General features: G+C 40.4%; 1 protein-coding gene across 1 annotated transcript; it reads right to left on the bottom strand.

The window, feature by feature from the left end:
- Positions 1-2,760: 2,760 nt before the first annotated feature.
- LOC309825673 (lysine-specific demethylase 4D-like) lies at positions 2,761-10,477 on the bottom strand (the record flags this gene model as incomplete). The annotated part of the gene is given in 3 exon segments (XM_082659306.1): positions 2,761-3,353; positions 3,357-3,756; positions 9,954-10,477. Coding segments are annotated over 3 exon segments (1,515 nt in total). The 3' UTR covers positions 2,761-2,762.
- Positions 10,478-13,482: the final 3,005 nt, after the last annotated feature.

The following is a 13,482-nucleotide window of genomic DNA, read 5'->3' as shown; positions in this document are numbered from 1 at the left end:
AAAGTGATGAAAGGTAACACAAACATTGGGGGAAAAAGCAACTTCAAGACCCATATACGGTAACAATCTAACGACATAAATATCATGGTAAAGTTATTTCCAAATATCTGGAAAGGAATCCTTATACACAAGGAAACTGAATTGGTGTAATGGTTAATCTCTACGAATAATTCACTGTGGCCAGGTAGTCAGACAGATCCATAACAGACCCTTTATACAAATCTTAGAGGAGTCCCAAGACCCGAATTCCAACTTCTACGAGTTACGCTTAAGTACAGGTTCTAATATCCATCTTACAACTTTGGGCTCCTAAGTAATAATGCTAATAGGTAATATTTATTTAGCACAAATTATGTTTGCCCTGATCTGAACTTGTTATGTGCAAACTCTAACAGAGGTGCAATGTGGTTAAGAGCTCATTTTGCCTAAACTGACAAATGGAGAGCCATCGAAACCTGATTTGTTGAAAGACTACTAAACAAGCTGGGGTAGGAGTCTGAATAAAGGCTGGGTCCTCTGGCTCTTGAATGATTGTAAAATCTTTACCTTGCCTTTGTAACACTGCAACAAGGACAAATACGACAAGGAGTGGAATTTGTAAATGGGTATGTGTGACCTTTTGTGCAAACATGCGGTAGATCATGAGCAAAAAAAAAAAAAAAAAAAAAAATCAGTTTTCTACCGGTAAAAATAATTAGCAGGGCTTCCCTGCTGGCGCACTGGTTGAGAGCCCGCCTGCCGATGCAGGGGACATGGGTTCGAATCGCAGTCCAGGAAGATCCTACATGCCGCGGAGCGGCTGGGCCCGTGAGCCATGGTCCCTGAGCCTGCGCGTCCGGAACTGTGCTCCGCAATGGGAGAGGCCATAGCAGTGAGAGGCCTGCATACCACAAAAAAAATTAAAAAAACCTAAAAATTTGCAGTTTCTTACAAAATTAAATATAGTCTCACCATACAATCCAGCAGTTGCACTCTTTGCTATTTCCTCAGATGAGCTGAAAACTTACATCCACACCAAAACCTGCACACAAATGTTTATAGTAGTTGTATTCATAATTGCAGAAAAAATTGGAAGCAACCAAGATGTCCTTCAGCACGTGAGTGGATAAATAAAGGGTCATACAAAACACAATGGAATATTATTCACCAATACAAGGAAATGAGCTATAAAAGCACTAAACGTGGAGGAAACTTAAAGGCATATTACTACGAGAAAGAAGTCATCTGGAAAAGACAAAACTATGGAAGCAGTAAAATGATCAGTGGTTGTCGGGGGGGGAGGGGGGATGATTAGGCAGAGCACAGAGGATTTTTAGGCAATGAATCTATTCTGTATGGTATTATAAGTGTAGATACATGTCATTATACATTGGTCAAATCCATAGACTGTACAACACCAAGAGTGAATAAATTAAACTAAGGACTCTGGGTGATAATGAGGTGTCAGTGCAGGTTGTTCGACTGTAACAAATGTTCCCTTCTGGTGTGGATGCTGGTAGAGAAGCATGGGACCGAATATGTTGGAATCCCCTGTATTTTCCACTTAATTTTGTTGCGAAGTACTCTGCAAAAATAAAGTCTATTAATTAAAAGAAAAGTTAACGTGTAAGCCTGGGGGTGTGGTGAGGAACACAAGAGTAGAACTAAGCATCACAGAAAGAATACGAGTGGATGTCCTAGGCATTGGGCTGCCCCTAGAGGCCAGGAGAGTGTCTGAATGCACATCAAATTAACTGAGTACCTCTTACATGCCTGTTACATTTACAACCCCAGTATCGTCACAAAATTCTCGCATTGTAATTCTGGCTCAGAGAAAATCAATGATTTTCTGGCTGAAGCTCCCACGACTAGACAGTAGCAAAGTGCAGGTTTGAATGCCATTTCTGCTGACTCTAAGTCCAGTTCTCCCCTCTAAGTAACTGCTGGACAGCTCAAAGCAGTGACTACGGAAAAGTTTGCTTTACGAAAGACATCACGCTTCAGATTCAACTTTGCACATACGCATACAGAGTGGGTCCATGGATGGACTGAGTTTGTGGCTGCAGGGACAACACAAAACCACATCAACAGCATCACATTTATTTACTTCACCATTAAAAGAAAAATAAGAGGCTGCAGGGGAGGTGATAGGGAAGGAGAACTGAATAGAGAATTGTTATTACTATCCAGAGTAATAGCCTTTCTGGAATTTCCCATACCAAGGACAAAACTTCATAATGGACAGAGTCAGCTTCCCCTGGGGGTCACCCTCTCTGCCATTATGGGGAAAGAAAACTTCTGCAGCTCTGGAGAGGGGCCAGGGAAGGGGGCCTCACAGTCTGGTGACAATGCATACCTCCCCAAGTCTCCTTTCTTCTCTACAGTGCATGCCAGGGACACGGCCCATCTTCCTCACCTCTTCATGCCCACACTCATCTTATTGTTCCATCCATATGAAGATATGGAAAGGAAGATAAAGCCTCCCCACCTTCCTATTTCCGTGCTGCTCCAAGAAAACAAAGTCTCCATTCCATATTGCTTCAGGAAACACAAGACACACACACACACACACACACACACACACACACACACACACACAATGTCAGTACCATACAAAGCTCTGGTCTTAATGTTACTATTCTAACAGCCAACTCCCTTCGCAGCGGGTAATTATAGGTCCCTTTTAGAGTCCCCACCCAACCACCCATTTTTAATATCCTAAGGGTGCTCACCTGAAATCTCCCTTATTCTGACGAAGATCTTTCCAAAGGTCATGCAGAGCCCTATTCCCAGGCCACTTTGCCATAATCGATCCAACGCTGGGTGGCAAAATTGATGGCTTCCGCGCAGTTGAAGCCAGAGTGGTAGCCATAGGGAAACGTCACCATGAACTCTCCAGCCTCCTGAGTGACCCGACCGAAGGGGATGCCGTTGTCCTTGAGGACCGTGGGCGAGATGAGAGCCACCTCGTGCCGCAGGAAGGCCTCACAGCCCCGCGAGCTGCCCGGGAAAAGCTCCCTGGCCAGGCGTTCCAGGCACCGGCCGTGCTCCGAGGGCACCGCGTACCAAGTCTTGGGCTCCCCGAAGTGCAGGTAGTTGATGCTATAAAGGTCCATGTCCTCCGTGTGCCAGGCGAAGGCGGTCTTCCACATGCCGAAGTAAAGGTAGGGGGTGTTGACACCATCGATGACCACTCCGCACTCCTGTTCCAGCAGGTCCTGAATGGTTCCCAGGTGTCCAAGGTTCCACTGCTTCGTGTTTTCATCGAATAAGGAGCCACGGACGTCCGCACCGTATACTGGTGAATCATAGGGGCGTGTTTTCCAATATTTTCGCTCCAGATCCTGAAAATCAGAGTAGAATGGAGTCTGGTGTCATTCACTGTTTCTTAAGCGGCGATACTCGCTCACGGTCATGGCTTTCTTCTTTTTGTGGTGCTGAGTAAACACACCTGCCTGCCCAGTGGTCACCTGCCGGAGGGGTGCGGCTATTAAGATGTCATCGGTATCATCGTACGTCTGTCTGGCTTTCCATCCTTTCGGTGGAATTACCTTGGCTAGGCCAGCTCGGTGGCCTTGCCACTCCATGGCAATATATTTGCTGAAATCTTCAAATTCTTCCATTGTTGGGTGGACGATCGTAATCTTACAACTTGGGTTCTGGCTCCCAAAGTGCTTAGACTGCGTGGCGGCAACAGAATAAGCAACGGACTGCCAGCTTCTTAGGTATGCTTTGGATACCTGAGAATGCTGGGGAGTAACCTCTTCCCTATACTTTCTTTATTTTTAAAGAAGTTTTGATAGAGCTGAGAGGCAGGAACTCAGACTTGAACTTTTAAACAAACGAGCTTGTATCTTCTCCAGGCTTGTCAATCCACCAGAAGGACTCTACTCTTGTCAGCGTGTTGGAGCCAAAGGAAATCCAGTATTTCCCAGAGGAGACGGCTCTCTGAGCCAAGTCCTGCCTCAGCCTGCAGCTCTGTGAGTTTCCTCTGTTGGGGGTATAAGTGCCTGAGACCTCTCCAGATTCCCACACTTGAGTGCATGGGTGGCTTCTCACCTCACTGTAGCAGAAAGTCTCTTCATGGAAGTTTCCAAGCCAAACCTAAAGAAAGTACAAAATATTGAAAATCAGTGGATGACAGAACAAACTGATTTAACGTCAAGTAAAAGAAAATTGTATAGTAATCTTAATTTCAAAGTTTGAATTTAAGGGCAAAAAGTACACTCTTTTGGTAGGCATGTAAACTGGTGCAGCTATGGTGCATACTATGGAAAACAGTATGGAGGTTCCTCAAAAATTGTAACTAGAACCACCATATGATGCTGCAGTCTCACTTCTGGGTATATAGCTAAAGGAAATAAAAACAGAATATCAAGGAGATATCCGCCCTCCCACATTCACAATGGATAAGGTATGGAAACAACCAACATGTCCAGTGATGGTTGAATGGATACAGAAGATGTGGTACATAGATACAACGGAATACTACTCAGCCATAAAAAGAATGAAATTTTGTCATTTGCAACAATATGGATGGTCTTGGAGGGTATTATGTCCAGTAATATAAGACAGAGAAAGACAAATATGGCATGGTATCACTTATATGTGGAATGTTAAAAAAAAAAAAAGAGTAAAACTTACAGAACCAGAGTAGAAAAGTGGTAGTGGGGGAGGGCAGGGAAGGGAGGGTAAAAGGGTAGACAGTGAATAAAGTCTCAGGAGCTAATGTTAACCATGGTGATTATAATTGATAATAATGTGATGTATAGTTGAAGTTTTCCAGAAGAGTAGGATTTAAATGTTCTTACCAAAAAAAGTAAATATATGAAGGAAATGTGTTAATTAACTAGAGGGGGAAATCCTATCACAATGTATATCAAATCACCACAAAGCTGACTGAATATTTTACACTTTTAAAAGTCAATTATACAGCAATAAAGCTGAAATTTAAAAATAAAGTATTAGGACAAATCATAAGACAGAAAAAGAGGAATTAAAACTTAACTGAACAGTAAGGACATTAAGCAAGCTTGAAAAGAAAGGAGTTAAGCACTCAACTCAAGAAATTGGATGGCTTAACCCAAAAGATAAATTAGGAAAAGAAAAACAATGAAATAAGCTGAAACAATTACAAAGGAAAACATAACACCCAATAGAAATGATGACTGAAACCAAAATGCAATTTGTAGACCATGAAAAGTGTAAAAACATGAGCATAAGAGAAAAAAGAGAAAAGTACAATCATATCACGTTATAGTAAAACAGGGGTCGCAAATAAAAATCTACCATTATAGAAAGAGTGTCTATATAAAGAAAACCAGGAAAAAAGTACAGAACACAAATAGACACATCCCTAACATGCATTATCCTTAATGTGTAAAAACCTGAAACATTCTAATTAAAATCTACTCATTAATTTGCATTGATAGACAAATTATTAGAAATATAGGGTTCACTCGGAAAGGGAGAAAACATTTGCAAACGAAGCGACCGACAAAGTATTAATCTCCAAAATTTACAAGCAGTTCTTGCAGCTCAACTTTATAAAAACAAACAACCCACTCCATAAATGGGCAGAAGACCTAAATAGACATTTCTCCAAAGAAGATATACAGATTGCCAGCAGACACATGAAAGAATGCTCAACATCGTTTATCACTAGAGAAATGCAAATCAAAGCTACACTGAGATATCATCTCACACCGGTCACAACGGCCATCATCAAAAAATCTACAAACAATAAATGCTGGAGAGGGTGTGGAGAAAAGGGAACCCTCTTGCACAGTTGGTGAGAATGGAAATTGATACAGCCACTATGGAGAACAGTAAGGAGGTTCCTTAAAAAACTACAAATAGAACTACCATACGACCCAGCAATCCCACTACTGGGCATATACCCTGAGGAAACCATAATTCAAAAAGAGTCATGTACCAAAATGTTCATTGCATCTCTTTTTACAATAGCCAGGACATGGAAGCAACCAAAGTGTCCATCAACAGGATGAATGGATAAAGCAGATGTGGCACATATATACAATGGAATATCACTCAGCCATAGAAAGGAACGAAACTGAGTTAGTTATTTGTAGTGAGGTGCATGGACCTAGAGCCTGTGATATAGAGTGAAGTTAAGTCAGAAAGAGAAATACAAATACTGTATGCTAACACATATATATGGAATCTAAAAAAAAAAAAAAATTGTCATGAAGAACCTAGGGGCAAGATGGGAATAAAGATGCAGACCTACTAGAGAATGGACTTGAGGATATGGGAGGGGGAAGGGTAACCTGGGACAAAGTGAGAGAGTGGCGTGGACATACATACGCTACCAAACGTAAAATAGATAGCTAGTGGGCAGCAGCCACATAGCACAGGGAGATCCGCTCAGTGCTTTGTGACCATCTAGAGGGGCAGGATAGGGAGGGCGGGAGGGAGGCAGTTGCAAGAGGGAATAGATATGGGCACATATGTATAACTGATTCACTTAGTCATGAAGCAGAAACTAACACACCATTCTAAAGCAATTATACTCCAAGAAAGATGTTAAAAAAAAAAAAAAGAAATATAGGGTTCAATCAAGTTTCTAGACACTGATTAGCAAACAAAATCTATAGATCCCATACACCAGTTAACAATCAATTATAAAGTGAAAGAGTAAAAAGGTTTTAATCCCTTTAATAACAGAAATACATGGCCCCAATGAAGAAATCTAAAAATGATATGCATGCAATGCTTGTACTTTAAATGCATAAATAAATGTGAATTTTACCAGGGGAAAAAAGTTGCTTTCTGGCATAAAATGTCATCCTTTTCATCTTTATGCTTTAAAGGAAAAAAAAAAAAGGCCAGAAAAGTGCCTGCCTTCTGCCGGTCTAAAATCTTAATCCCAAATGATGATACACAGGACCCAGAAAATGGTTTCCTTGAAGGATTCAGCCTCTGAATGAAACAGGCTGTGCTCAAAGTCTGGCTATATATGTCCCACACCAATTTCAATTCAATCAGTACCACCCCAAATCTAATACCCTCATATCCAATCAAAATCTCTAATTTGATCCCACATATTTTTCAAGTCCCTTCCAATTGACACAATCCTTACCCAGTTCTAGAAACCCTCTCATTCCCATTACATCGCAGTGCACTAAATGAGGTGCTTTTTCCTGAAAATTTTTGTGATTCTTACCAAGAAAATATTAAGAAAACAATTAACTTCACAAGTGGGAAAATAGTTTAAAAATAAAAACTCAAGGAAAGGATATCCCAATGTATAGTACCCTCTCTCTCGCTCTCTCTCTCTCTATATGCATAAACAGTGTCACTTTTTAAAACTTCTGGTAGGAAAATAACTCTTTTGCTCATAAGCACAAATTACAGAAATAAAGTGACCTACCTTCTACCAACAAAATCCTGATTCCAGTTGGAGATATTCAAGGACCCAGAGAGAGAGAGACAGTGTTCTCTGGGCAGCTGGCCTCCAAATGCAGACCCATGTCCTGACGGCTCTGGCTTTCTACCTGGGCAAAGGTATAATCTGATCAGCACCAGTCAATGGTAATTGCTCTCGTTGGTCAGCTCACTTTGTCTGCGCCCCTTTGAGTTTTTAAACCAGTCTTACAGCGAACTAAGAGGTTGTAAATAAAAGGAGTGGGAAAGTCAAACCAAGCAAATTATTAAACAAAAGAAACCTGGTCTAGCAGCAATTAATATCAAATGTATTTATAAGGTAAAAGAAGGGCAGCTTATAGTTATGAAAAAGAAAAACTCACGGGAAAGATTACAATGATGCACTTTACGCACCTAGACACATAGCACTGAGACACAGAACACAAAAACTGAGAATTATAAGGTAAAACTGACATGTCTGCAATCATGGTGTGAGGCTTTTTTTTCAAACACCGTTCTTCCAGAAACTGATACATGAGGACAGAGGAAAATTAATAATGTTACAAAAGTATAAACAATAAAGTTAACAACTGTGATTATATTTCCTGCAGCAACCACATAGCAAAATGCTTTTCAACACATATAAAACATTTACAAAAATTTACCACTGTTAAGACCACATAATAAATCTCAATAAAAATTCCACAGAATCTATGTATCGAGTACCCTCTTGATCAATCTTTTATTTCAATCATGAAATAAAATTGAAAGTCAATAACGAAAAAAGGGACCACCACCATATTTATTTAAAAATGAATATCCACATAACACCTACAACAATATCCATATAATAGCTAAAAATCCATTGATTTTTCTGTTGTCTGCAAGTAGTTAGTAAAAACTAAACCAAAATACCTCAGAATTATTTGAAAGAAAAAAAAGATAAAAATGATAGAACAATTCAAAAAACAAAAGGGAAAACAACCATATACAAAAGTATAAATGATTAATAAAATAGAAGTCTGTTACTTAAAAAATAAAATAAAGAAAGAACTGGTTAATAAATTATATAGTACTCCCTGCTACAGGAAGAGAGTGCTCCCTGCGTGGGAGAAGCTGGTGCAGAGTGGCAACTGGTGATGGGACTCGGGGAGGGGTAGTCATTTTATAGAGGTGGACCCTGCCAAACACCATTTTAACCAGGTCAACATCAAGAGTCATAAACTGGGAATTCCCTGGCAGTCCATGGTTAGCACTCCGCACTTTCACTACCTAGGGCCCAGGTTCGATCCCTGGCCAGGGAACTAAGATCCCACAAACTGTGAGGCGTGGCCAAAAAAAAAAAAAAAGCCATAAATTACTTGGATAGTATATGTCCTTGATATGATGTGATTAAAATGTGACAAAATTCCCTCCATAATCTTCCTCCAAAAAAACAGAGAAACCCAAGATAATCATAAGAAAAGCATCAAATTCCAATAGAGGGGCATCCTACAATATACCTGACCAGTATTCCCCCAGACTGTCAGGTTTCTATACAAACTGTTGGTCAAAAACAAGGAAAGTCTGAGAATCTGTTACAGCCAAGAGAAATCTAAGGAGACATTAAAGCTAAATGTAATTTGATAATTTAGATGAGATCTTGGAACAGAAAAAGGAAGTTGGGTAAAAGGTGAGGAAATCTGAACCAAGGATAGCCTTTAGTAGACAATAACATATTGACATTGGTTCATTAATTGTCATCAATATACCATGGGAATTAAGATGTTACTAATAGGGGGACATGGGAGTGGGGTCAGGTCAATACTCCCTGATCCACGTGCTCAATGCTCTGTAAATCTAAAACTGCCCAAAAGTTTAGGTATTACTAAGTATAATATTGTAAATAATAAATAAACAGGAGAAGGCATTAATAAACAATATTAGAATGAAAAAAATTTGAAACATACTCTGAGTTTTGGAAACAGTCTACCATACAGCACATTATAAACCAAATGATTCTATGAACCACTATGTGACATAATCTTTTAGAGCACTTTTAAAAATATTTTAAATTATGAAATATAAAGTGTTCACAGAAATCTACAAAGCATATATGTACACTTCAACAAATAACTATAGAGTGAGCAGAAGTGGAACCACTACCCAGGTCAAGAAATGCAACATTGCCAGGCACCTGGCTGCCTGACTTGTGCTCTTCTGCCCAGATTACAGCCCCTTCTGCCTCCTGGACTGACCTTATCCTAACTATTCACATAGTAATTTGGGGAAACATTATAAAATTAAAACTCTGTCCATTTTTGAAAACTTTATATAACCTTGAAGAAACACAATTGTATTTATGTCCTTTAGTGTATTTTGGTGTATTTTTTCATCACTTACGTCTTTGCATGCAGCAGGACTCTTCTGTTTCAGTGATGTAAAGTATTCAACCGTATAATCGTGTTGGGCCGGGGCCTGTGAGAAGAGGGTCTGTCGCGCTTCTGGGGCGTGCTCCCTCCTTCCGGAGCCCGATGGACAAGCCTGGGGGAGGGAGAGGTTGTGCCCCCGGTTGTGGCCGCGAACTCTCCTGTGGGCCGTGTTCTTACCCATACCGCAGACCCCCCCGCCCACCCCCTGCCCAGTCGTGGACTTGGCGGCTCGTGGAGCGCCTCCGTGGGCCCAAAGGGGAGAGTCGATCGGTGGGGGATGACTCACCGTCGGTGAGAAAGCCTTCGCTAGCTGTCCGAGAGGGAGCCTTGGGGTACCGGACCCCAGCCGCTACCCCTCTCAAGCGTGCAGTGGTCACGGTGGCGACTGCCAGAACACGTCGGCAGAGCCCCTCGCCTTCGCTGGAGGGCTTGCGCCGGCCCTGTGGTGGGCCCGAGCGCCGCTCTTTGCCTACCGCGGGCCGCGCCTCCGCGCTCTGAGTCGGGGGAGGGTCCCGCCAGGCCTGCGTCCGGCGCGGGGCCGCGCGTATGCGTGTGCGTGCGCATGCGGTGACCCCGATGGCGAGCCCAAGGGGGCGGGGACGCCCGGATGTCCCGGTCTCCCCAGTCCCGCAGCCGCGAGGAGCCCGTCGCGCCTGCCCTCTCCGCGAGTCGCAGCGGAGTGTAAAAAAGTGTAAAAACATAAGCATAAGAGAAAAGAGAAAAGTAAAAGCATATCACGTTATAATAAAACAGGGGACGCAGATAAAAATCTACCATTATAGAAAGAATGCCGATGTAACCAAAAGCAGGAAAAAAGTACAGAACACAAATAGACACATCCTTAACAAGCATTATCCTTAATGTGTAAATACTTGAAACATTCTAATTAAAATCTACTCATTAATTTGCATTGATAGACAAATTATTAGAAATATAGGGTTCACTCGGAATCGGAAAAAATATTTGCATATGAAGCAACTGACAAAGGATTAATCTCCAAAATTTACAAGCAGCTCATGCAGCTCAATTTTATAAAAACAAACAACCCACTCCAAAAATGGGCAGAAGACCTAAATAGACATTTCTCCAAAGAAGATATACAGATTGCCAGCAGACGCATGAAAGAATGCTCAACATCGTTTATCACTAGAGAAATGCAAATCAAAGCTACACTGAGATATCATCTCACACCGGTCACAACGGCCATCATCAAAAAATCTACAAACAATAAATGCTGGAGAGGGTGTGGAGAAAAGGGAACCCTCTTGCACAGTTGGTGAGAATGGAAATTGATACAGCCACTATGGAGAACAGTAAGGAGGTTCCTTAAAAAACTACAAATAGAACTACCATACGACCCAGCAATCCCACTACTGGGCATATACCCTGAGGAAACCATAATTCAAAAAGAGTCATGTACCAAAATGTTCATTGCATCTCTTTTTACAATAGCCAGGACATGGAAGCAACCAAAGTGTCCATCAACAGGATGAATGGATAAAGCAGATGTGGCACATATATACAATGGAATATCACTCAGCCATAGAAAGGAACGAAACTGAGTTAGTTATTTGTAGTGAGGTGCATGGACCTAGAGCCTGTGATATAGAGTGAAGTAAGTCAGAAAGAGAAATACAAATACTGTATGCTAACACATATATATGGAATTTAAGAAAAAAAAATGTCATGAAGAGCCTAGGGGTAAGATAGGAATAAAGACACAGACCTACTAGAGAATGGACTTGAGGATATCGGGAAGGGGAAGAGTAAGCTGTGACAAAGCGAGAGAGAGGCATGGACATATATACACTAACAAACCTAAGGTAGATAGCTAGTTGGAAGCAGCCGCATAGCACAGGGGGATCAGCTCGGTGCTTTGTGACCGCCTGGAGGGGTGGGATACGGAGGGTGGGAGGGAGGAAGACACAAGAGGGAAGATATATGGGAACATATGTATATATATAACTGATTCATTTTGTTGTAAAGCAGAAACTAACACACCATTGTAAAGCAATTATACTCTAATAAAGGTGTTAAAAACAAAACACACACACATTCGTAAACTGCATCTACTAGAACTGTTACAATTAGAAAGACAAACAGTTTCAAATGTTAGCGAAAATGTGGAGCAACTGAAACTCTCATACATTCTTGTAAGAGTGTATAATTAGAGAGTCACTTTAAATAACTTCTTTGAAAAATAATGTTATGCAGAATTATGCCCTATAGCAGAACAATTACACTCCTAGGTATTTACCCAAGAAAGATGGAAACATATGTCCACAAAAAGACCTGCACAAAATTGCTCATAGCAGCTGAATCTAGGTAGCCCATATGGGAGACAGTCCAGCTGTTTGTAAATAGGAGAATGAATAAGCAATTTGTAGAACAGTCCCATAATAGAATTCTACTCAGCAAGTAAAGGGAAGAAACTATTAACACACACAATAACATGAGTAATCTCTAATCGTTGTACTGAGTGAGAGCAGCAAGGCAAACGATGAGGGAAAATCATAAATTTTTCTATGACCGGGAAATCAATCTAAGACAGGAAAAGAATAGTATGCCCACTTTGTGGTAGGCCTTTCCCAATGTGCAATGTGCATCTGTATTGTACGTTAACCAGACCTCCTCAAACAGGAAGATGTAATCAACCTTTAAGAAAAATGGTTGCTTTATTCAGACACCAACGTTGTAGTTTTAAGGTTATTTTAATTTCTTTTTCATCCCATACAGGGAGCTGTATTGACCAAAACATCTTTGATCAACTTTATGTAGAATGCTAACCTGTCAATATAACACAGAAATTCTTTGTCTCAGAAATGTATAAAATTGCATCTCTAACTCCTGACCAATGGAACAGTTCTCAGAGCTTCTGCAAATCTGTTCCCTGGGTTATAATCCTCAGTTTGACTCAAATAAAATTCTCTTTTCTTTCTTCTTAGCTTGACTGTTATTAGATTTTCCACCAACACACAAAAGAATAGTTACTATCTGATTCCATTTATATGAAGTTCAAAACCAAACTAATCAATGATGACAGATATCAGGAAGTGGTTGCTTCTAGGGGGATATGGTAAAAATTCACCAGAAAGGGGCACCAGAGAACTTTCTGGAGTCATAGAAATGTCCTATACCTTATTTTGAGTGATATAGATACATGCAATTTAAAAAATTTATTGAATTAACTCAAGACCTGTGCATTTTGTTACATGTAAACTCCACCTCAAAATAAAAACACATTTTCTGTCATTTCTTCAGATTAAAGAAAAATAAGAGCTATTTTTCCTTTTTCCCATAAATAAATAAATAAGTAAGTAAGGAAGTAAATTCAATTCTAAATGTAAATTTTTTACTTAGCATGTTTCTGATGATAGTCAAGCCCTTATCTCCCTATTGAGTGATACTTCAATATGCCCAATTGTCTATTAGCAACTTCTTGGAATATATCCTAGGCACCACAAACTCAGTATGTCCAAAACTGAATCTACTTAATGTTAAATATTATGGTAGGAGACATAACATTTTAAAAGACATTAATAAATTATATTCAACTGTTTCAAATTTAACTTTCTTATAAAAAAACAAACTACTATGCTAGAATCTGGGGATTTACTGTGAAATCTTAGATGATAGTTATACACACTGTTTTATTCTTTTTTTTTTTTTTTTTGCGGTACACGGGCCTCTCACTGTTGTGGCCTCT

This window comes from Grampus griseus, assembly GCF_964374135.1.
Source record: "Grampus griseus genome assembly, chromosome: 8".
In the NCBI taxonomy this organism is placed as follows: Eukaryota; Metazoa; Chordata; class Mammalia; order Artiodactyla; family Delphinidae; genus Grampus; species Grampus griseus.
The sequence above is the reverse complement of the archived record's forward strand: the minus strand, read 5'-3'. Positions and strand labels throughout refer to the sequence as shown.